The sequence below is a fragment of the Ascaphus truei genome, chromosome 8, assembly GCF_040206685.1.
Source record: "Ascaphus truei isolate aAscTru1 chromosome 8, aAscTru1.hap1, whole genome shotgun sequence".
Taxonomy (NCBI): Eukaryota; Metazoa; Chordata; class Amphibia; order Anura; family Ascaphidae; genus Ascaphus; species Ascaphus truei.
In genome coordinates, this window is record NC_134490.1 from 19,341,797 (window position 1) to 19,367,142 (window position 25,346).

At 47.0% G+C, this 25,346-nt stretch overlaps 1 protein-coding gene across 2 annotated transcripts in view; it reads right to left on the bottom strand.

The window, feature by feature from the left end:
- Positions 1-25,346, bottom strand: part of PSD (pleckstrin and Sec7 domain containing) — a 188,762-nt gene that overhangs the window by 109,532 nt on the left and 53,884 nt on the right. For both annotated transcript variants that reach the window (XM_075610700.1, XM_075610701.1), the window contains 4 exons: positions 14,706-15,773; positions 14,046-14,148; positions 11,203-11,683; positions 8,998-9,381 (listed from right to left, as the gene is read on the bottom strand). In XM_075610700.1, the coding sequence (XP_075466815.1) occupies positions 8,998-9,381; positions 11,203-11,683; positions 14,046-14,148; positions 14,706-15,677 (1,940 nt within the window). In that variant the 5' untranslated portion in view covers positions 15,678-15,773. The remainder of the gene's footprint in view (positions 1-8,997; positions 9,382-11,202; positions 11,684-14,045; positions 14,149-14,705; positions 15,774-25,346) is intronic.

Genomic DNA, 25,346 nt, shown 5'->3' on the forward strand with positions numbered 1-25,346 from the left:
AACGACGTCCGCCGCCGGAAGTGATGGTTCTGCTCTCCGCTCCGTTCGGGCCTGGGCTAGGCCTTTCTCCGCCGTTGCCACCACCGGCGCCTGTGGAGGGTAAGGATGTATCTCACCGCTCCGTCGGCTCGGGATGGGTTCCTCTCCACCATCTGTTCTGCCAGTCACCACGGCCGTGGGACTCCGCCTCTCAGGTTGTTTCTGTACCGGCGACACGAGACTCCGCTCTGCCGCGACACAGGTAAGTGCCGGTTCTTTCACAGCACCGCTGTAGTGGTCCGCCGGTAGGCGCATCACCACCGTCGTTGGGGTCGCTTGCTCCTCGGCCGAGGAGCCGAACTCCCACTCAGGGAGTGGTACTCCTGCAAGGGATCGACAGTGAGATTCCAGGCTCTCACCGCGGTTGTGGGCCCCTTTCTCTTGAGGCTCCTTTGCAATCATTAGAAACGATCCCCCTTCTCCAGGATCAACTGGTTCTTGCTTGACCAAGGGCGGAGCTTCAGCCGTCAGCTTGGCTGTGTCCGCTCCCGCCTGACCGAGATGGGGACCCCTCCCCCTGGTGAAGATTTGGGGAGGATCACACAGATTCACGTTATGGCCCCTAATTGGCTCTGAGTCCGTCACAGTCTCTGAGGGCGCGGCTACAGCTTTCGCGCCATACCTCCCCGCAGGGTGTGGTTTTCCTTGTGGCGCCAATCCTGGCCAACTTTCTGCAATTTTAGCATTTGCAGCTTTTTCTGCAACTGGCCCACGCGGTCTCCCAGGGAAGCGGGAACCGCCATTTTGGATCGCTCTGCAATCCATGTTAGCAGCAGTTGTAACTTCATGTTTCTCTATCTCATCCACTAGCTTCTTCCAGGAAAGGGGGTCACCCCGTATCCAGGAGCACCTCATCCTGACTACAATAGGATGGTCAGGTATTGCTCCTCTCAGAAATTGATCACAACAGTACACATTCATCTCAGTGGCCGTAATACGATCCCTTTTCCGCATCTCCCATAAGACTGTTATAATGCGCAGGAGGAAATCAGATAGCTCCTCTCCGTCTTTCTGACGAAGACTGTAGTACCGCTTCATCACTTGTCCTATGTCCTCTTCACACGCAACGGACTGAGTGAGCATTACTACTGACTCCGCCACCGCCATTTTGGTTGCTGTGTTTGTTCTGATTGTACATGGAGCTCCTCTCTGCGGGGCAGCTGCCATACCGATACAACAACCATGCCTTGTGCACCACCATGTGTACCTAATGTAGATCTGACTCGTGTTTGCACTACCTCAGGCTAGGCTCACTCTTGCTGTGTCTGCTGTATCTCCTTCCTCCCAGTCTGTGCTCCCTTTGGTAAGTGATCTGGAATGGACTAGAGTACTCTTCCATGCAGTACTTGGGCGTCTACCTACTGTTGGCTAGCCTAGTGCAGATCCTCTCCAGAATTCCTGACCACGTTAACAGGCTATCCCTTCAGGCATCCTACCCCTAGCGCTACCTCAAGGTGACTAGGACAGCTATAGCCCCCGGCTCCAGACTCACTAACCCCTTAGGTCAGTCTAGGGCGTGCTTTGCGAGGTTTTTCGTTCTCCTGACTACCCCTAGATTTTCCCTTTCCAGCACAGAGTGGCAGCAAACACTCTCCCTGTTTCCTATTGTGTGCATAGCAAAAGCCTGTCCTGTTAACAGGCATCTCAGCAGCGCCTCCAATTGTAACGGGTTTCCCCCCCCCCCAATCTCACATTGGCCCGGGTAATCTAACCAATCCCCATTACGTGATCGTGTATGGTGGTGCACCTGCAAGTAACAGGACTCCTGAGTCTCCCGCTTGATGGTATTAGGGGATGTCATCAGGACAGGTAGCTGAGGTAGTGGGTGCGAGTCCTACCTATATCCAGTGCAGCTGCTTTGTCTCTCTCAGCTCCTCTAACTCTGCTGCGTATGCTCACTGACTCACAGCTAGCAGGAGACACTGCAACATTGTTGCAGACCTTACGTGCCTCTCACTGAACTGAACAGCACAACAACAGGAAACTGAACTTCTAACTTTAGGCAGTGCTGTGTCTTATATCACCCCCCCCGGAGAACAAACATGCCCTGTATCCTAAGTGGGAACACACTGCATGTTGTCACTTCCTTTGGGGACATATGACACCTCACCAGGGTGTTAGGGCAAACCTCCATTGATTGTTGCTGGCAATCCTGCACACTTACCAGGGTTACTGCCAACATGAGAAAGAGATATGTACACCAATCCTAGACATGGCTACATTTATATATATATATATATATATATATATATATATATATATATATATATATATATATATATATATATATATATATATATATATAGCTCAACCCCATTATAACGCGATCCGTTACAACGCGAATCCGCTTATAACGCGATGCAAGCGTGGCTCACAATTTTTGTATTTATGAATACTCTACAACACAATTATTGGTATCTTAAATACTTTATTGTACAATGCATACAATTGTACATTATTTCTAACGCGATCCGCTTATAGTGCCATGTGATTCTTTGGACCCCAAGCGCAGCGTTATAAGGGGGTGGAGCTGTATATATATATATATATATATATATATATATATATATATATCAGCATCCAGTAGCTGTCTGTTTCTGAGAAATATAGACTTGTTTTGGGTTGTAATACCTCTTAACAGACAGACATCAGAGTTCTTAAAATATGAGATAGAAGTGTACTGTACGGAACTGAAAAAACCTCATGGGTCTCTTCTTCAAGTGCACTCTGAAAAGGTATTACAACAAGTCTACATATCTACAGTACTAATAGAAGTACTACATATATGATAGCAACATGTATACAAATTCTAGATCTCTTTGTTATTGTTCCTCCTTGCTTTGGGTCTGGTGAATCTGCTAGACCTGAGGTGGTGAAAAAGCTACTGATCTGTATCAACCGTAACAATTATGATGAGCGAATGTCTTACATAATGAAGCTGCAGACAGAAACCAATGCACCAAAGCACACTCTTCTTTTCCTTGATGCACACACGTTACTAAGTAGGACTCCAACTTTAACCTCCATCATGGGGCCATCCGAGCACAGAAATGAGTAGCCTCATCAGCAGTAAAGCTTTTCATTCACCTCCTGACTGACTTTCAGTGCATTGGCTGCAATAATCTAATTTAACAAGCCAGTGGCCAGTGTCATTTGGGGCTAATTTGACATTATGTGCATTATAGAGATTGTGTGTGTGACTGCGTGGGTGTGTGCGCGAGAGCATGCACAGGCTCATCACAGCTGTGTGTAGGTATGACGCCGAGTGTGATCAGGTGGCTGTGTAACACCATGACACAGGGGAGAGGGGGTGAGAGTGAGACACTTTGCAGGCCAGCATATGCTGAGTAATGTCTCCAGCTGCTGCTCTTTACACGTTAATTCCACAGCTGTCACTAGGAACATTCTCTCTGCTTCCTACCTACTTCACACAGGCCCAAGTGCCGTCGCCTCCCAGCCTGACGTCTCTCCAGATGCTTTATTGCGTGCTAAATATAAATAACTTTAGTGAAACCGCCACATAAGGCCATCTTTATAATGGAAGGTAATAAAAGTGCAGTCCTCCCTCAAAACTCAACTTCAAAAACACACATTTCTGTTGATGCATTGTAGCCTTTGATCAATCATTGTCATGCTTTCTACAGTGAGTGTTGCTGATCACTGTTATACAGTGGCAATCCAGAGCTTTCCTTGTAAATTCATGTTTTTTTTAAACTTATTTTATAACAGCTGCAATTTCTAACTACATCAGTAATTCGAATGATGCCTGCGGGATTATAGGACGTATTTACTACGCTGTACTATTTCCTAAGAAGAGAGACGTGCGTCGTGGAGCTCTGCCACGTGATGACGTCAGATGCCGAGGACGGGACTAACTGCAGAGTGGTTACAGCCTTTCACTACAGGTGTTGCTGGGGGTAGGTGATCTTTTACCTTGTTGGGGTATATATAGATGTTTGTTACTTATCACATGCTAGGTGTTTGGTCAGAAGAAGGGACTCTTTGTCCAGAAACGTTACCTTGTTATTGTCTCTGATGAATTTAATACACTTTGAAGTTTTTTGACTCTATCACAGTCTTTTGTGTGCTCCTTCTATTTCTTGTTTAGTACTATTTCCTAAAATATCTTCCGTCGCCAGAAGATATTTTACGGCTAATTCAAGAGTATGCGCCATGAAGGGTTTTCTGACACCGGAAGGTGTTTTATAGCATAGCACCACTTAGCAAATATGTACTTAGGTACTGTATTTAGATTTTTTTTAATAGGTACTTATAAAAACAGAATGTATTTTTTTTTAATAGATTTTATTCCGTCCTACAATGCAAATCCTCTTCATTGGAAGAAATTATTCTATTGAAAAGTTATGGCAGCCTATGGAATCAGATGATAATATTGTTAAAGCCCTTGCTAAAACAATAGAAGGTTCTTTCCCATCAGTCTGATTTGAGCAATATCTTTGTGTAGAAAACTGTAAAATACGAATCTAACCAAGGATAAAAGAAATGGGCATCGTCATACGTGCCAACTAACTCCAGGTCAACATTGTGACAAAGATCCATGTCTGTGTTATTTCAGACCTTACTGGATTTTACCACAATTGCTAACAGTCCAGCATGACTGAGACACTGATTGAGCCACCTGTGCTGAAGCAGGGATATCCTGAAAACCTTACTTGTTGGAGGGTCTTGATGACTGGAGTTGAGAACCTCTGATATACACTAAACAGCAAGGTTTGTGCTTCTGCTACACACAGAGTATACATACAACCCAGTACATGTATTCAATTTGTTTGATCATCATTAACACATGTGTAAGGGTCAGAGCACACTGTTTTAGTTATATTGATAGGGAAGGTTTGAGGAGCAGTAAAATCGAAAGAATGAAGCAGCTCTCCTGGTCACAAACCAACGGGCAGATGTACGGCAGCATGTTCCAGGGAGAGCTCCTGCACAGAACGCCCACACGAGGAGCGCTGGCAGGCCGTGAGATCTCCGGCAGGCTCACAGATCATGGGCCATAGTTACAAAGTGGTGCTATGCTATCAAACACCTTCCGCTGCTGGTTAGACACTTTCCTGTCCATTCGCCTCAACAGGCCATCAGGTGTCTTCAGCGCTAGACGTTATCTTATAGGAAAGCACTGCTTTAGTAAAATATAACCCAACATTTACTGTATATTTAAGCTGTTGAGCTGATCATGCAAAAACATATATATTTTTAAAGAAATGGGCCCATCTTTACTAAGCGGTGCTATGGCATAGGACACCTTCCAGTGCCGATAGACATATTACGGCCCATTCAAATGAATAAACAGTAGGAGTCTTCAGGCGCCTGATGGAGTCTTGTAGAATGTCACTACTCAGTAAATATGGGCCGTGGTGAGCCTGCTGCATGTCTGACATTTGGGCAATGGTACAGCCTTCCTCATACACTCCGGAGTATGGGAACAGGCATTCCATGTACCAAACCAAAAACTGTAAATTAGCAGATTTTTGGAATAGTGCAACTTAGTGAATATAAAAGACTAAAGAGAGTGCAATCAAAACTGCATTAGCACAGTAATGTTTGCACCACGGCTGTTTAGGATGCAAACTTTAATTTCAATTGTAATTGTGCATATCAAAATGGCTGGGGCAAAAAGGTTCAATAGCAGGAAGGCAGCGGGGCACTCGTAGAGTTGGAGAAAAAAGTTCTTTCTTAAATTTTACATATTCCTCCTACGCGTTTCGGTCCCAGACTCCTTCAGGCACCTAGTTCCCAGATGTCCAGTATTGAACCGGACTGTCCTGTATTGGGACACACCGTCCAGTAAAAAATGAGAGGTAATACTGGCCATGTATGTGTACGGTGTTACCTCTCTGGACATAGTGACCTGACCAGCTTGGGGGGCCCCGGTATTTCCCTGAGCAGGGAGAGAGCACGGCTGATGGTAGGGGGCTGGGCAGCTTCCTCCATCCTGATTGGCTGCATTACCCAGTAGTAGCCAATCAGGAGCAGGTATCAGGAGCCTGAGGGTGGAGCCAAGAAGAGGAGGAAACAGCAAGGAGCGGAGAGAGGTGTGTCTTTCTCGAATGTGTGTGTGCCTCGAGCGTGTGTATCTCGAGGATATGTGTGTGCCTCGAGCGTGTGTGTGTGTGTCTTGAGCATGTGTGTCAACTATTGAATCTATTGACAAAATGGGAACTACCACAGGATTAGACTCCTGACAGCAATTGGTGCACCACTGCTTAACTGCTCCGGTAACGTGAGTTCTAAAGGTGTGAAAGCTCTAAAATGCCTCTTTTCTGAGAAAGAAAAAAAAGGGGGTCCCATGACCTGCATGCGAATTTCTGTAGCGACATTTGCCGTTTTATTCTGCGGTGGGGGGGGGTGGGAAACAGCAACGTTCGTGGACTCGCACGGACACTTTGCACATCTTTATTCACAATTTTTTATAAAGTCTTTAGCCTCAAGCGCTTCTTTTTCTTTAAACGTGTAGCGCCACCTAGTGACTAACAGTGGACTTGAGCCAATGTGTAAGAGCAAAGGATGATAAAGCCGGGCTAGAAATGGTCATTACAAGAGATGGGCGAATTTTGGGGGCGGATTTGGATCCGCAGCGGATTGGCCGGTTCCTTTGGTCTGCGGATTTCAGTAGATTCATCTCAAAAAGGGCGATTTGCGGTTTGTGTATTTAAAAAAATTATTATTACCAATACACTCCGCAACCCGTGGACGGATTTGCAGAATCTAATCCGCGGTTTCAGCAATCCGGTGGTGGATTCTTACAAACTCGCCAATGCGTTGCTGAATCCGCGGATTGGATTCTACAAATCCGTCCACGGGTTGTATCCAAATGGCGGATTTTGATGAATCCACGTGGATTATAACCGACAAAATCCGTCCGCGGATTTTATATACCGCAACACGGATTTTTTTGGGGCCGGAAAAGTCAAGAAAATCTGGCAAACGGATTTGGGCGGATTTTCCCGTCTTTAGTAATTAGCATGTAACAGATTTCGCTGATTTAAAGCACCCCCCCCCCCCCCATTTAATAAACTTCAAAGGAGGCTCAATGATAAAAACAAAAAAAATCAGTACCATTTTCATTAACATTTAATCTTACAGACCCACATTATATAAATTATACGGGTAAAAAAAGTGACAAATCGCTCCACCGCACAGTGTACAGCAAATAAAGATCTCTTGTGAGCACATTCACATGTCTCAGGCAGGTCTGCAACCCTGCCCTTCCCAATTATCTCTTAGCATACAATGCTTCCACTGCAGCTAGGGATTCTGGGAAATTACATGCAAATGAGCACACAGTGTCACCTTTTATGCTCATTTGCATGTAATTTCCCAGAATCCCTGGCTGCAGTGGAAGCATTGTATGCCAAGACATAGTGGTGAAAAGCCGGGTTGCAGACTTGCCCGAGACATGAATGTGCACAAAATTATATTTGTATTTGCTGTTCACTGTACGGTGGAGGGTTTTTGTCACTTTTATAACGCATGTTATGTCCATTTTAACAAGGTCCCCTATAAGTGTATGCCTGCCACATTACACAGCTTTTCAGCACAGCCTGGGTTAAAGAAGTGCATACTTTGGGCATTTTTAAAGTCCAGAACCCCAGTCTTGTTGATTTTGGTCCTCCCAGCTTGACATCTCTGAAGTAGCCCGTACTGCTATTTGCTGTATACAGTACATTGCTCTCTTTCTGTTGCTATTCTGCACTTGTTATTTTAGATTTACAGTTTAATTATTACATCATGATCAACAATCGTTTGTATCCAAGAAGGATGCATATGCTACATTTCCAAGGTGGGTTAGGCTGTGGCTAGGCAGGGAGCGAGCGCGCTGGCGCTCGTGCGCGGTGATGTCACGCGCTCTGTTGGGCCGGGCGATTTATAACCAGCTATTTGCGCATGCCGGGTGGGGGGGGGGGGCATCAGGGGCGTGGCCATGATGTCACAGAGCTGGCTCGCCTTCATTGGGCGAACTGCTCACATGACGCGCCAGCGAGCGGCATAATCAAAATTGCTTGCATCTGCAAGCAGCTAAGCGCCGCGCTCGCTCACGCTGGCCACGCACATTGCAGCATTGTGTTTCATCGCGACCAGGGCGAGCGCTCACGCCGGCTAAGCGTCACCATAGAAGAGGCCTTAGGTTCATCAGAAAGCAGCAGGAAATCGTAGTTCTGAAGTTCTCGTCAAGTAGAGAAGGTGTAAGGGTTAAAAAAGGCAGAAATACAACTATCTACTATTGCCGACACTTATCAAAATAGAACTCTAAAATATGACCCATTCTAACTTCCTGTCCGTATCTAGAGCCACATTCTACATACAGTACAATGAATATTTTGGAGGCATTCATGTGGGCACCTCCTTATTCATCAAGGCAGCCAGTGCTTTGGTTTCATGGAGGACTCTTAGGAGGAGAATAGCACAATGGTTTTATCATCAGCCACAAACCAGAGGCTGGAATGAAACCCACAAGAATTGTGAATTTAAGGCAGGGATGGGCAACTCCAGTCCTCAAGGACCACCAACAGGTCGGGTTTTCAGGATATCTCTGCTTCAGCACTCGTTTTCAAATAACATGAGGAAGTTATTCATCAAGCTCCCATTACGGGGTTAACACACCCGAAAGGCATTAACTGATTCAAAACAATGAGAGGTTACGCCCGTTACGGTGCATTAAACCCAAAAAGGGGTTGATGATTCTGCGGGCAGGTGACGGAAATTCGAAAACTGTGGTTTGGATTCTCAGTTACTTTGCTAGTAATCTCAAAATGGTACGGTAGTTACCAGCACTGAGGTGTTGTTGAAATATTGTAGTTATAAGGAATAGGTGTAGCAGAGAATATGGGACATTGAATACACATAACGTAAATGCAGAAGACAATGTAAAGCAGTAAAGATATTTAATTCTGAGATATCCTGTACTGTGTCTTATAACGTACTTCTATTACATACCTTTGGATGAGAGTGTCTGCAATTGTCAAGCTGTCTTCAGACTGGCAGGGGCTGTGCAGGTTGTTGGTTGCCCCTGGAGCATTTCCAAGCTCTTCCTCTCTTTCACTCCAGGCTGAATCAGTGGTGGAACTTGTTCCAGAGTCCAGGTCCAGATGAGCCAAGGGGGCAACATTTTCATCAATTAGCTGAGCATTCTTACAGATTTGTTTTTCAGTTTCTGAGGTCAGTGTTGGAAGGTCAAAAGTGAAGAAGCTGTTTTGATTCTGAGCAGAAGAGAGAATGTCAATGGAATCCAAACTGGAGTAGGATGTGCCCTTGGCTCGATGGGACTCCATGATGCTCTCAAAATGCTTGCTGAAAGAGTCCATGCCATCTTCTGAAAGCCTATGACAGAGGAGGAATGACAACGGAGATCCGAGTGAAGCCTGTGCATTCTCTCTGAAACCGAACAATTATTGGAGACGTATACTGGCTAATAGAGCAATGGCTTGTTGTACAACACAGTTAAAATGTAAGACAGTTGCTTTTCTTTATCTGTTTAAAGCAGCAATCCTGTATTCCTTTTGATTTTTTTTTATAGTTATAGGTTTGAAGCATGGGTCTCCGGAGCTAAACTGCGTTAATTTCAGCTCTGCGGACCCACAGCTTCACGAGATACTTACCTCCGTAGGGGGTGCTAGTAGCAGCTCCGGATGGGCTGTGTGCGGCTATTGAAATGGCAGCTTAAATGTCCCGCGTCACTTTGGGCCAATAGGAAGCCATGACATCATCCCTTGCGGCGTCCTATTGGCCCGCATGACCAGGACCTTTAAACCTGCGGAGCTGCTACCAGCACCACCTCCAGAGGTAAGTATCTCAGGGAGCAGAGAGTCAACGGAGCTGAAATTGACACAGTTCAGCTCTGGAGACCCCCTGCTTCCCACCTATTAAAACCCCCACATGTTTTGCCCCCCCAAAGGAAAATACAGTCTCATAGATTCCTTTACAATCTTGCCTTAGACTTCACAGGATCTATTATATGAAACAAAGAAAACAGCTGGAATACAGACCAGGAAACGTTCTGCACCTGGTTCCTGGGTAGACAACACATTGTACTCCCAATTTCCTCATTCTCAGTATATGGTGGAATTTATCACGTAGTCCAGGAGTAGCCAACTCCAGTCCTCAAGAGCTACCAACAGGTCAGGTTTTCAGGATATTCATGCTTCCGCACAGGTGGAGCAGTCGAAGACTGAGCCACTGATTGAGCCACCTGTGCTGAAGCAGGGAATGGTTGAGCCACCTGTGCTGAAACAGCGATATCCTGAAAACCTAACCTGTTGGTAGCTCTTGAGGACTGAAGTTGGCTAGCCCCGAGATAGTACATGAATTGGGTTAACTACACCGGATGTTAGTGATAATGGAATGCAAAAGAGGGGTTCCCCTGCGACAACGCCTATCCACAAAGGTCTGTTAAGGGTAACACATGGATTTAAAGTAGCGTTAGTTAAGTCATACTTAAATGTGGCGTTATTCCCAACCAGACCCTAAAATATGGCTTTTACTGGAGAGGAGTCTCTCTCTTGTGCCTCAAAAATCATATTTTCAGGGTCTGGATGGAACTGATGCCACCTTTATGCAAGTCCTGCTTAACGCCATGATATTTTAATATAACACAATGAAGTGCTAACTTAACGTGACTTTAAGCCTATGCTAATGAGATATGCACGCCCATTGTTTTCGCATTGAATTGACTGTGTGGATATGTGTTTGGAAAGTACAGTAAGTTATTGATTGTGGTAACGTGATGTTATGAGACCTGAGGCCACAGAGCTGTGTGGATCTGGCCCGTAGATACAGCAGGTATTGGTGAGTACAATGTACTTTTCCTGTGGCAGATTGAGGTACAGTGCTACAATGTCAGAAGTGTATTGAGAGTAGAGACACAATATACAACCACTGCCTTGATAATCATAGGCATGTATTGGTTTGGTATTCTGAACATTTAATGCAAATTTGATTTCCATATTGCTAGAGCAACTTATATAAAAGCAGCTTAAATTTCAGGATCAATAACCTGTGGATACCACGGTGCTCAAAGTCATGTTTGTAAGCTTACAAAACAGCTATTCTGTTGTGTTTGCATAGTAAGTGTTTTTTCAGCATGCAGTCTGGCAGGTTAGGGTGGTGGAGTGTCTTCTTGTGTAATACGTCACTACCCCTTACCTTTTGCTGTTTCTCAACCTTGTTGCTTCAAACACTTCGTCTTCATCCTCTTCACCATTGTCCTGCGCCACGTTGCTTGGAAAACCAGCATAGTCCTGAGTAACGGGCTGTTCAGGATGCTCGTTGAGTTTCCCCCCATTGGTTTCAGTGATGCTCCTGTTGCTTTCACTGTCCTTTTGGCTCCCAATAGCTGAATCCACCCCCTCATTCTCAGCCAGTATGTCATCGATGTTAGTCTCACGGTAGCACCTCAGTGGCACAGAGTCAATGTCTGTTTCAGAGTATTTGATGGTTCTACGAATAATGCCTGTCTCGCAAATTTCAGACTGCTGATTGGTTGAAGGGGTGGTCTCTAATTCTACCTCCACATGATACCAACTATGCTTAGATACATTGGGTTCAGGTTCAGAATGTCTCTTCCTCAAACTTCGAGCATTGATGGGTGTACAGGGGGACGAGAGTGGCTCAACCAGTTGCAAACCTGGAAAAGAGACACACTGTCAGTAAATTCACACTAACCGCATTACACCTCATGCTTGTCTTACTACTATTCATTATGCTAACAGAAAACCATTTTAAGAAAGTACAGAATATTTTGGGGAAAGAAGTGCAAGAGTTCATGCTCTGGAGCTGGAGCGTGGCAGGCTCGGGGGGAAATACGAGGAAGTACTTTTTCATGCACAGGGTGATGGATTCGTGGTATAGTCTCCAACAGAAGTGGTAGAGGCAATTACAGTAGGGAATTCAGACATGCTTCGGATACACAAAAAGGCTATCCTAGATAGGAAGGAACCCAAAGGATCCCAGACAGGCTAAGGGTTTTACAACAGATAGTAAAATGGGTGGGCCAAGAGGTTTTTATCTGCCATCAAATTCTGTTTCTATTTCGGACTATTGTAGTACACCACAGTCAAAGAACAACAATTCATTTAATCTCTTAAAATTACAGTTGTGAGATGCCTTGTAATCCCTCGGCTTTGGTGTGTACATTCCAGGAGACGAAAAATGAAGGGGGTAATTCTATATACTCCAAAAATGCAATTTTCAGCTGAAAATCACACATTGACATCAATGGGGGATGTCGGCCGAAAACAGCATGAAAAGCCACTTACAAATATACAGCATATGTTTACTGTGTTCCCAAACTTCTCCATTACTTTATGTTAATGTCAAGGCTCTTAACCTTACCCTGTGACCACCCAGTCAGACCATACTTATGTTAAAGCAACAGTCCGTGCTGCTTGTTTCCCCCCCCAATATTTTAATATTATCTGAACGGGTGTGGGGGAGGGTCCTTCAGTCTTTCGATCTCTGAGGTCCTTAGGTTCCCAAGATATACTTGCCCAGTGGGCACAATATGGCTGCCGGGGTCAGTCCCTAGCTTCTAACGCAAGTAGACCAAGGATTCAAATGTCGCCAAACGCAAAATAAAAGACTCATTCAATATGCAATGGAACCGCTTTTTGTGCTGGAGAAGATTTTTGTCCCATTCACTTGAATGGAACTGAGTTCTTCTCCAGCACTGGGAAAATAGCTTTTCAGCATATTGAATAGGAACCACAGAGTCAACAAAGCAGACGTGAATGTATTACAGTACGTCTACTTTAAGGTCGATTTTCTCAAAGGAGAACATTTGTTTTGATGAACTGGATAGATGGATAAACGTTTCAGCAAATGGTAGCCACATGTCTACAATTCTGAAAAGAATATTGTTGGACCTGAAACCCCTGGATTTTGTCCTACGAGGATTATGGGTAAGAAGGGAGACTATGTTTGTTTAAAAGAAGAGAAGATTGTGTTTCGTTTGAATACTTGGGTCAGTGTTAACCAGCAAGGGATGGGTTAATGTTTCAAGGCAGCATGAAAGAGCAAATTCAGCTGTTTGGACCTTGGAGCTCCTGACACAGGAGAGAATAGAGAGATTTGGCCCATAAATCTCACACACACATTCATGCTTTATTTGGCCCACTGTTATTACAACAATATTGCACCATTAGATTATTTCTTCTATTTTCACATGTTTTGCGCTTCCCAACGATCAACACTTCATCTACTTCACATGGGATTGTGAGAGAAATCCCACCACCGGGTCACATCAGCAATCAGCATACAGGCATACCCCGGATTAAGGACACTCACTTTAAGTACACTCGCGAGTAAGTACATATCGCTCAATAGGCAAACGGCAGCTCACGCATGCGCCTGTCAGCATGTCCTGAACAGCAATACCGGCTCCCTACTTGTACCGAAGCTGTGCGCAAGCGGGGAGACTATAGAGCCTGTTACAAATGCCTTATTTACATCAGTTATGCACGTATATGACGATTGCAGTACAGTACATGCATTAATAAGTGGGAAAAAGGTAGTGCTTCACTTTAAGTACATTTTCGCTTTACATACATGCTGCGGTCCCATTGCGTACGTTAATGTGGGGTATGCCTGTATGTGTTTGTATTTTAAATTGTTGTTTTCACACCACTGCACTAATTTTTGTTGCACAAAGCTAATTAGAGCGCCACTATTGATATATTCTCTTTCACTTATTTGGCCCAAGAACATTAAGTTTGTTAAACAAAGAAGAGACAGTTACAGATGTAGTGTGACAGCTTAGAAAGGTATAAGTATTAGGCCCGGAAAAAGATTCCTTTGTCTAGTATCAAGGTGTCTTTCTTCATCACACGAGGACCGAGCTATACTACGAATCCTAATTGCTTTCTGATGCATAAAAAAAAAAAAAAATCTACCCTGAGAAACATCTCTGTATCAAACTCAACTTACTTCAAATAACATCAGCAAAGTTCTTCTTTGAGACACAGCAGAATTGTTCTGGTAACTTCACTTACCCGTCCTTTGTGATTCTGGTGATCCATAGAAGAATTCCCACTTTGCTTTTGCTATCCTCTGTGCATGTAAAGAGGCCTCCTTTGGAAATCCCCATGCATCAACCTAAAATATTTTAAAAGACACATAAGCAAAGGAAATACAGTAACGAATATCAAGTTAATCTGTTTATGGAAATTAAGACACTAAGCAGGGCTGGCTTTAGGCTTTGTGGGGCCCAAGGCGGCACACTGGCAGCGGGGCTTCCGCTGTGAAAACCGTTAAGGACACATCTTGAAGAGCGGCCCTCCTCCGGCAGCGTTGCGGAGGCATGTGACATCACGTTGCCAAGGCAACACATCGCCATAAGATGTCATGCTGTCATTTGATGCCGGTCACTATGGCAACATGACACTACAGGAGGCGGCCCGCTTCAGAAAAGGGAAGACCCCTCTCAAAGAAAGACAAAAACACACACACCTACCTCTCGGTGAAAAGCGATCCAGCCGATTCGGAGGCCCCGTGCTCCCTCCTCCAGCTCACCTCTCCGGTCGGGTGGACGTTGGATTCTGGCCCCCGACAGGAGGAGGAGGGAGAAGAGGGAGCGCGGGCCCCCAAAGGCGCTGAACCCAAGGTGGCTGCATTGCTCGTCTTGCCCTAAGGCCGTCCCTGCACTAAGGTACCTGTTGGTTAGGTTCTAGCCTCCTTGGACTTCTTGTGCTGCTTGATGAATCTTCATTAGACTCCCCAGCTGCTTTTTTGGGGGATCGAACTTCTTCTTTGCATAAATGTATTTCTGCCTCAAACCTTCTTAGTAGAGGACTGTGAGAAGGACTTGAGGTTATAGATGGGGTATTTGAGGATGAAATAATGTCTGTTGCCAGGTTCTTTGTGTTAACATAACTATTTAAAGAATCAAGCGGTTGGCTCAAATGACAATCCGGGTTGCTCGCAGAGAAGGGACTCCCTCTTCCTGATTCACTGTCAGGCTGCCTCTGGTGTGTTTGAGGACTGTTAGACGCCAGCTGTGTTTTACCTCCTTGGGGAGAAGATGTTTTTAGTTGTGAAGAGTCAACCTCCTGCTCAACACTAAGAGCATCTGGCTCCGCAGCAGCTTTTCCATGGCAAGCACCCAGCTCCTTTTCAACTTTAAAAGCATTATCTCTGCTTTGGTCTGTACCTTCCTGTTGCTTATTTAGATTGGACTCTGATAGCGCCGGGATCCCATTTAAAGTCTGTACGCTGGATTTTTTGACAAATGTAAATGTTACAATAGAGCTTTGTCCCAGTGTTTGGGGCAACACTAATGGTCTTCTACTGCCAGGGGAGTAAAGAGGATTACTTCTCAGTGGGCTGCAGGGAGCTGTTACTCTCCCGGATTTAAGTCCCATGTCAGAAGAATTGCAAACCAAAGACCCTGTACTGTTATACATTCCAAGATGAGCACGTCTGGCCTCTGGTGTAAGGCTCTTTCTCAATAGTTGGATCCTCCGAGAATTGAGGTTGGGTGTGAAGGAGCGCTGGGTGCTGCAGGCAAACTCAGAGTTCAATGTTGGTATCCAAGGTTTCCCTTCAAATTCCCGGAGGGATCTCGGAGATGAAAGAACGCAGTCCCCTTCTGTTACAAATCGAACAACCCCACCAGTCTGAGCCATCTTTGAAAGCTATGTCAACTAAATCCAATGGTAAAATGTACAAACTTAAGGGTTTTTAAACTTAGGTAGTTGTTTTTTAAGCATCTTTGCTGAATTCTAAAAATAAAAAAAATAATAATAGTTAAAATGTTATTTCAATAAATGTCATTCGAATAGCGTAAGAAAAACATGAAATATAATTATGCTGATGGAAAATGGATCATAAATACAATACAACAAAGTCAATGCATGAATTCAGAAACCTGCCAATGCATGAATTCAGAAACCTTTACTGTGGTACAATTAACCTTTTGGGCAATTTTCTGCTTTTTTTACGGATATGTATCAAGAGGAGCAATTGGAGCAAATTTAGACCATTGCTTAAAAAATACACTAATTGCACCAATTTGATTCTGTGTCAATGTATATGTATTAATGTGGTTTGCATTCAATTTTGCTCCACTTGCATCGGTAAAGGTGTGTTTTTGGAGGATTTAGGAGTGTAATAGTAGGAGAGTAGATTTACTAAAGTTTGCATCTGTATAATGAAGCATGGTTACGTGGCTTCAATCCACCATGCTGGAGGCGACATTAACTTATTTTGCTCAGCGCCTGATATAAGAAGCACAAATAACAAGCTTCATACATATGGAGCAGAAGCAAATGAACACATACAAAATGTTTTGCTCTTTCAAGTTGGAGCAATTTGCTCCATCTTGATACATATCCCCTACAGTGTTACCAAGGAAGTTTTACATCACCCCTTAGAAGGTGATTGTTGTGCAAAGCTAAAAAAAAGGCAAATACATGATGGCTGAGAAATGCAAAATGTGATATATTCATTATAATCCGTGTCTATTGAAACTCTCCAAACTGCAAGCTGACATACAAAGAACAAAATAGGAGCAAAACATTTGTTCAGTGTCAAATCTAAGACACTTAATTAAGATTATTTCTGTATTACTTTGCCACGGATACTGAAAGACAGAAAAATAAATCTCTGCAATTGTATACCATAGCTTGAGTTTGATAAGTAGACACATCAAAAGACACCAAATTACCATGTTATATGAAAACAGGATATAGGGCCATTTAGGGAGAGAAGGAGCGGCCCAGTGAGTAAAGACTGAGTGTAAAACAATGATACAGAGTTTGAATCAGGGTGACTCCTTGCGGTCTGTTTCTTCCTCCTATTCACCTTTATGTCTCTCCTCCCCTCTCTTTGCACTCCCTCCTGCCCTATGTGCACACTGCTCTCCTTTCCCCGTCTCTTCCTGTCCTTGCTGTCTCTCTCTGTCTCCTCCACTCCTTGCTGTTTCTCTCTTTGTCTCCTCCCCTCCTTGCTCCTCTCGTTGAGGAGGCATTCCAGTTGTTGCAGACATCCTTAGCATTTTATATATAGAGATAAGTAGTGGTAAGCCATAAGACCCCTTACGGCCTATCCACTTGAATGGGCTGTAAGATATCTTCCAGGAGCTGGAAGTGTCTTATGGGAAATCACTGCTTAATACATATTTGCAGTAACCACTTCAAATTTAGCCCCGACCTGGGGAACAAAGTAAGGTAGGTTATTTATTAAAGTCTGTCCCAAGTGAAAAACTGGTGCAATGAACAAAAACAGATTTACCAAAGTAAAAAAAACTATTACTGTGCTTCCAATTAGATTTTTCTTCTTTCAGAAATCTGATACTGTTGTTACCCAACTTTTTGCACCAGTTTTGCATTTGGGAGACTTTGCTAGATAACCGACTAACACTCAGAATCTAGCACAACATAAATAAGCTTTAGCCCTACAGTACATTTCCATTTAAATCCAGGTCACAGTTAAACCACCGTTGGCAGGTAGCATTCTCCCTTGCCTGCAGTTTACAGCAATGAGCCGCCTGCATCATTATGCTGGCACTTTCCTTAATCTCTTTCATGCTTGCTCAGTTCAATTTTACATACAGTAAGTCTACAAAAATGAATAAGAAGCAACATAGAATAAATCCCCAAAATGTACATATCTTTTAAAGTCATGCAGCAAAATGCATCTTAATCTCAGGAGAGTCGGGGTGCTTCAAATGTTGGCGATTAATTAACGAGTTTGGGGGTTCAATTACCAACGTAGCCACAGATTATCGCGGTGTGATCTTGCCCAATCATATTTTCTCCCTGTTTCTAATTACATATGGCTCTAGGTACGTAATGATAATAATACTACTGTATACCAAAAAATATGCTTTTAGGAACTATTTCCATACAAGTTATTGTTATGCTTTCACTATTTGAAGAACTTCTGTCATTGGATCTGCTGTTTTCCATCAAAGTTCATTTGAATCTTTATATAACGTGTTCCATTCTAAATCACCAAACATATGAAAAGTGGAGAGATCTCTTCTAATAATCATTTACTGGGTATTTCACAGGGGAAATGATGTCCTCTGCATTGCTTTATACACATTGAAAAGAAGTCCTATTCTGTGCTGAGTTGAGTTATGCCCACATAACACCATATACAGTGTAGCCAGGTCCCCCTCGCGCACTCTCGCCCCTTCCTTTGTCCCCCTCGCGCACTCGGCCCCCTCCTTCCCCGTTGCGAGCGCGCGGTGTTGCTGTGCGGCCGGTTGCCATGGTGGGATCGGGCGGTTGCCGGGGACGCGATCGGGCCGGTTGCCGAGGCCGCGATCGTGTCGTTAGGGTCCCGGCGGCTAGCGGAGCAGGGCGCCGCCATGACAGTTAGCTCGCGCATGCGCAGGAGGCCAGCTAGCGCGGGAGGCCCCAGATAGCTCGCGCATGCGCGAGAATAGACGGCCAGCCCCCAGGGTGCATAGGGGCAGAGCCACCTGACGCCAGGGAGCCAATAGGGCTGAGGAATTTGCCCGGGAAGAAGAGATACTTTTCGCGGGGTTTTGCAGTGACACAGGCAGTCAGGATCCGGACCAGCTAGGGGTAAGAGGTGGATGCAGGGGTCAGTGACCCTCTGCATAGGCCAGCAGCCCCCAAGGTCCCAGTTAGGTCCTGAGCCACCTAATAGCTTGTGGAGCTTAGGGACAGGCCCTAGATAGGGACACTGCCCCATTATTTGGTCAAGTAGTCAGGGACACAGTGCTGAAGCCGTGCGGCCCTGCGAGGTGGGTTCTGGGCTCAGAACACCACCAAAGACCCTAAGACTAGGAGAGACATTGTTCGCGCTTGACTTTCAACCCACGCGGTGTGGAGGACAACGTCGGATCGTGCGGATTGATATCGCGGTACCCGTGGCTGGAGCCCGGGCAGGTAACCTGCAACTCACGTGCACCAACCAGGCCTATCACCAAACATAGTGGCTGCGCAGTCACACACACATATGCACAGTGGTATTTGACTCTGGGAGTACGAGACATTTGGGTGGGGGTTACTGGACACAGGGTGGGGTCACATTGTGGGTGGTAGCGTCCGCCGTGACGCCTAGAGGTGATAGCGTCCGCCGTGACGCCTAGAGGTGGTAGCGTCCGCCGTGACACCTAGAGGTGGTAGCGTCCGCCGTGACGCCTAGAGGTGATAGCGTCCGCCGTGACGCCTAGAGGTGGTAGCGTCCGCCGTGACGCCTAGTGTGGTTAGTGTCCGCCGTGACACCCAGTGTGGTTAGCGCCCGCCGTGGCGCATGATGATGTTATGATGTTATTGAGTGATATGTGTTTCCATGCAGTAAAGCCAGTCCTGTTTTATATTCGTTCGTGTTGTGTGGTTGTTTCCTGTGAGGGCCTCCTCCCACTCCGCTGGGATCCCTCCCAGGTGGAGGCGTTGCACCTAGAGATGTATGATATGTATGTACCCCAGGTTCCCCAAGCGGAGGCTTAGGCTCCTGAGAGCCACACAGGTTGCACAGCAGGTAGTAGCGGCGGTATTCATAGGGAATACCCGTTACATTTGGAGGCGCTGCTGAGAGAGTCCTGGGGTGCCCCACTTTGTAGTACCGTTACCCTGTCAGTCAGCATGTCTGCGCTCAAGCCCAAACAAGTGGCCGACTGGGCCGAAAAGCTAGGAGAGCTTCTGCGACACGTGGTCGCCGTAGACGGAGTGCCTGCTGATGTCTCCATGTTTACTGTCTGCAGCGCAGTAAGGACATTACCTGGTCTGGCGGACGCCCGCCTCATCAGCAAGCACTATGACATTGACCGGCAAGAGAATACCCTATTGCTAGCCACTGAACAAGCTATACTTCCTGATAGAGGCCCACGAGTAGTGTATCTACCAGAGACTTTGCCGCACGGATGCCCTCTAATTTACCCGGGAACTGTTTCCAGTCACGTCACTTCCCTCCCCAGACATGAGGGTTGGGACGACAGAGATATGGCCGCCAGTACACCCATCCGATCAGATATATCCCTACCCAGAGTGACATTCTCTTCAGATGCTAGGCAAGGGGCCACCAGTTGGGCCGGCAGTCCGGCCACATCACCGGTTACTAACCGGTCCGTGAACAGTTCTACCCCAACCCCTAACAGGCAGCGAGCAGCGATAGCCAGTGGCTCCAACAATGACGGCTCCCTGTTAGGAGTGACATTCCCGCAGCTAGTGGAAGCGATAACTACGTCCGCTCAAGCCCAAAATTATAGGAAATTGAAGGCGTTCTCAGGGACGGTCCCTGTCCCCACAGGCGAAGAGAGTATCGATTCTTGGAAGGAGCACACCCTCAAGGTGATCGACGAATGGCCCTGCTCTGAAACGGTCAGACGGCAGAGAATCCTGGAAAGTCTACGACCCCCAGCGGCCACCATGGTCAGTGCACAGCGTGACCAAGACCCTGATCTCTCTGCTCACCAGATGGTAGACTTGTTAGTCCAGATCTATGGCAAGGAGGAAGAGGAGAGCGAGCTGTGGTTCAAGTATTACGCTCTCAGACAGAAGGAGAAGGAAGACCTGTCCGACTTCCTACAACGCATCCAGCTGGTCCTGTGGAAATTGCGAACTTGCGGCCTCATCCTATCTTCAGAGATGGACGAATATCGGCGCAAGCAGTTCCTCCGAGGGGCCATCCCCACGCATCACATTGTGATTATGATCAGGTGCTCCCTAAAGGAGGGACCCCCCCCTACCTTCATGGACATTCTGGGAATCGTAAAAGGGCATGAGGCCTATACCAAGCTGCATGCAGGCACCAAAGCCAAAGATCCTCCGGCCAGTGCCACCCCGGGAGCGTCCGCTCGTCGGCCCAAGACACCTGTCAAAGAGGAAGATGCGCCACCCAAGTCGCCCTCAACGAAAGGGCGGGCTTCGGGGAGATCCTCCCCCACCTACCCAAGACGACTGGACCTCAAAGACGTCGTCTGCTATACCTGTGGACAGAAAGGCCATTTCTCTAGAGAGTGCTCTAATGGAGACACCCAAGAAAAGGAAACGCTCCGTAAAGGAAGCTCGGCCAGGACTATGATCTGTCAGAGGCAGACCTCAGAAGCCAAAACCACCGAGGCTACCCCCACGCCTCCCGAAGCCCCTCCTGACCTGAGCCCAGGCGAAGGAACTCCAGGGGGAGATGGCTACTGTCAGGTGGGCCCTTCGGCCATCGTACGTGTGGTAGTAGAGGGAGTCTATGCTGCTGCTCTATTGGACACCGGGTCTCAAGTGACCATAATATACCGGCACTTCTACGACCAGCACCTGAAGCATTGTCCCCTGCGGTCGGCGGAACATATGAAAGTGAGGGGGTTGAGCAACGAAGATTACCCCATCGATGGGATTGTGAGCGTTCAACTGGAGATACTTCAATTGAATACCGGCAAGAAACATCCCATGAGTGTGGAGGCAATGGTGTGCCCAAAACCTCAAGGACAGTGTCAGTATCCGGTCATCCTGGGGACAAATACGGATATAGTACGAGCAGTCATCAGAGCCTACTTGAAGGAGACTAATGAATTGCCAATGGCCGATACCCGCCTAGATCCTGTACTGAGAGAGGAGTGCAACCGAGTATATGCCCTAGAGCGTCACGGGGACCTCTACAATCGTCAACGTGGACTGACGACCATTTCACCAGGGGGAGTGAAACGCATGGCCGTCTGGTGCTGTTATCCGGATCGGGAGGAGACCGATCATCTGTTCTCTCTGGAGAGTGATCCTGAGGAAGAGATCCAGAGAGGGTATCGGTTAATACCTGAAGTAAAAGAGTGGACAACCCGAGTTCCTCTCCGAACCCATGTGTATATCCAAAACATCTCCCCATTTCCAATGGACATCGATGTAGGAGAAAGTCTGGGCAGTATATATCCCGTCAGCCCGGTGGAAACCGCGCCCCAGGTGAACGCCGCTGCAGTAGGTGAGCGGTTAGTCGACCTGGACTTCAACTTCGGGGATTCGACCCTGCCGACCGAGTGGAAGGATCGACTGACAGCCAAGCTGAAGGAAAGAAAAACAGTATTTTCTACCAGCGAGATGTATGTGGGCCGCAGTTGCAGCGCCCAACACACTATTAGGCTGAATGACGCCACTCCGTTCCGTGAACGCTCTCGTCGTATCGCTCCCAGGGATGTGGACGATGTAAGGGATGTCCTGGAGGAGATGAAGACCGCTGGAATACTGACGGAGTCGCGGAGTCCTTATGCATCACCCATAGTGGTAGTAAGGAAGAAGAATGGATCTGTAAGATTGTGCGTCGATTATCGAACCCTAAATAATCGTACGGTACCTGACCAATACAATCTCCCTCGTATTGAAGAGATCCTGAACGCTCTGAACGGGAGCCAATGGTTTAGTGTGCTTGATTTGCGATCTGGGTACTACCAGGTACCCATGAGTGAAGAGGATCAGGAAAAGACTGCCTTCGTCTGTCCCCTGGGCTTCTACCAGTTCACGCGTATGCCCCAAGGTATATGCGGAGCCCCTGCTACTTTCCAGCGGTTGATGGAAAAAACAATAGGGGACATGAATCCTCGGGAGTGCCTGGTTTACCTGGACGATATCATTGTCTTTGGGAAGACCTTAGAAGAACACGAGGAGAGGCTACTGAAGGTGATAGATCGTCTTGGCCAAGAAGGATTGAAGCTATCACTCGACAAGTGTAGGTTTTGCCACACCGCAGTGACCTACGTGGGACACATCGTGTCTGCCCAGGGGATTGCTACTGATCCCGCCAAAGTAGAAGCGGTGGTGAACTGGCCGCGTCCCGATAATGTCGCGGAACTGCGATCCTTCCTCGGGTTCTGTGGGTATTACCGTCGGTTCGTGGAAGGGTACTCTAGTCGAGCTAAACCCCTGAACAATTTGCTGAAGATATACCCCGAAGATACTGGGAGAAAGGCCACGTCGGCCCGTCAACCGTTTGGTGATAAGTGGACGCCTGAGTGTGAACGGGCCTTCCTGGATTTGAAGAAAAGCCTGACTGAAGCACCAGTGCTTGCATATGCTGACCCAGAACAACCATATGTCCTGCATGTGGATGCCAGTCTCAATGGACTGGGCGCTGTCCTTCATCAGAAACACCCCGAGGGTCTACGGCCTGTAGCCTACATCAGCCGCAGTCTGACACCCAGTGAGCAGAAATATCCGGTGCACAAGCTAGAGTTCCTGGCTCTCAAATGGGCGATCACGGAGAAACTTCACGATTACCTCTATGGTGTTACGTTTGAGGTAAGGACCGATAACAATCCCCTCACGTATATCAATACTTCCGCCAAATTGGATGCAGCCGGACATCGCTGGCTGGCAACACTATGTAACTACCGATTCTCCCTGAAGTACAAGCCAGGGCCTCTGAACATTGGGGCCGATGCTCTATCACGACGACCAGGATTGAGTGCCACTCCTGATGATGATGAATGGGAAGAGATCCCTGGACCTGGGATGCGAGCAATGTGTAGTATAGCGGCCGTCATCAATGATCAGGTCGCATTCTCTGAACTAAGAGTAGCCGATTCGTTAGGGTGCCAGTCGCAAGCGATCCCTGCTGCCTACTGCGACCCCGCAGGGATGAACATAACCCAGGACAAAGTCATAAGATGGAAAGACTTAGTAGACTATCAATTAAGAGATCCAGTGATCAGCATAATCCGACAAGCCGTTCAGCGGAAGAACCCTGCTCTATTGAAGAGTGCTCCCCGAGATCTGGTCGCGTTACTCATGCGTGAGGTGGACAAGTTCGAGATAGATAATTGTTTGCTCTATAGGGTAGTCCAATATCATAACCACCCTGATAGGCGACAACTAGTTCTACCCCAAAACTTGAGCTATATGGTGTTGAAGTCTCTACACGATGACCACGGGCATCTCGGGGTGGAGAAGACTTTTGGGCTAGTCCGAGACCGGTTTTTCTGGCCCAAGATGCGGGAAGCGGTGGAACAACACTGCCGCCATTGTTCCCAGTGCGTTCAACGCAAGACGTTGCCTACCCGAGCAGCTCCCATGGCCCATCTAAAGAGTTCTGGTCCAATGGACCTGGTGTGTATGGACTTCCTGTGTAGTCGAGGGATCGGTAATGTGCTGGTCATCACGGACCATTACACCCGCTATGCACAGGCCTTCCCCACAAAAGACCAAAAGGCTATCACGGTCGCGAAAGTTCTATGGGAAAAGTTCTTCGTTCACTACGGTCTTCCAAACCGACTTCACTCCGACCAAGGGCGAGATTTTGAGAGTACTCTGATCCGAGAATTACTTAAAATGCTGAACATCGCCAAATCCCGGACGACGCCGTACCACCCTGAAGGAGATGCTTTACCTGAACGATTCAACAGGACCCTGTTGGACATGCTGGGAACCCTGAAGGGAATGCAGAAAACAGAATGGAGTCGTCATGTAGAAACTTTGGTACACGCGTATAACTGTACTCGCCATGAGTCCACAGGGTTCTCCCCGTACTTCCTCATGTTTGGGCGGGAGGCAAGACTCCCCGTGGATGTGCGTCTTCGAGTCTCAACGGATGGGATACACAATGCGACCCATTTCAAGTATGTGCAAAGGCTAAAGGACAGTTTGCAGCGAGCTTACCAACAGGCTGAGAAGTCTACAGCTAAACTGAATGCTGGCAATAAGAGACGATACGACAACAAAGTCAAGTATCGAGAGTTACGTCCTGGGGACGCTGTGTTACTTCGTAATTTGGGAGTCCCCGGAAAACATAAACTGGCAGACCGATGGAGAGATGGCGTATATGAGGTAGAGTCACAGATGCCCGGCCTCCCGGTCTATCGCATCAAAGACACAGACGGCCGGGTAAAGGTTTGGCATCGTAATCACCTTCTCCCTATCCCCCAAGTGGGAGACGAAGAAGAAGAAATACAGGCCACACCGCTCAACGGTGAGTCCGATCTATCAAAGGTGGGTCAAGAGACCGTAAATAACGAGACCCACTCTGAAACTCCTGAAGACCCTATGGAGGGACCCTCTCAAAGGGACTATTCCACAGAAGGGGCATCTCCCGGAGGAGCTACGGGTAAGGGGCCCCGTAGGCCAATGCCTACTAAGGTGGCACCAACAGGCCAGCCTTTGGATCCACAGAGCCCGTGCTTTGTGCCTAACAGAGACTGTTCAGAGACATTTCTCCCCTCAAGGGAAGAGGCTGAGCCTCAGGACTGTACTTATTACTCCCCAGAGGGAGTTGCTGAAGAACAACTCCGTAGGAGCCAAAGGGGCAGGTACCCTCCAACTCGGGTAACCTATGATCAAATGGGGGCACCCCATTATGAGGCTCAGCAGTGGTCTCGGAGCAAAATCCAATCCGTGATTGTGATGCTC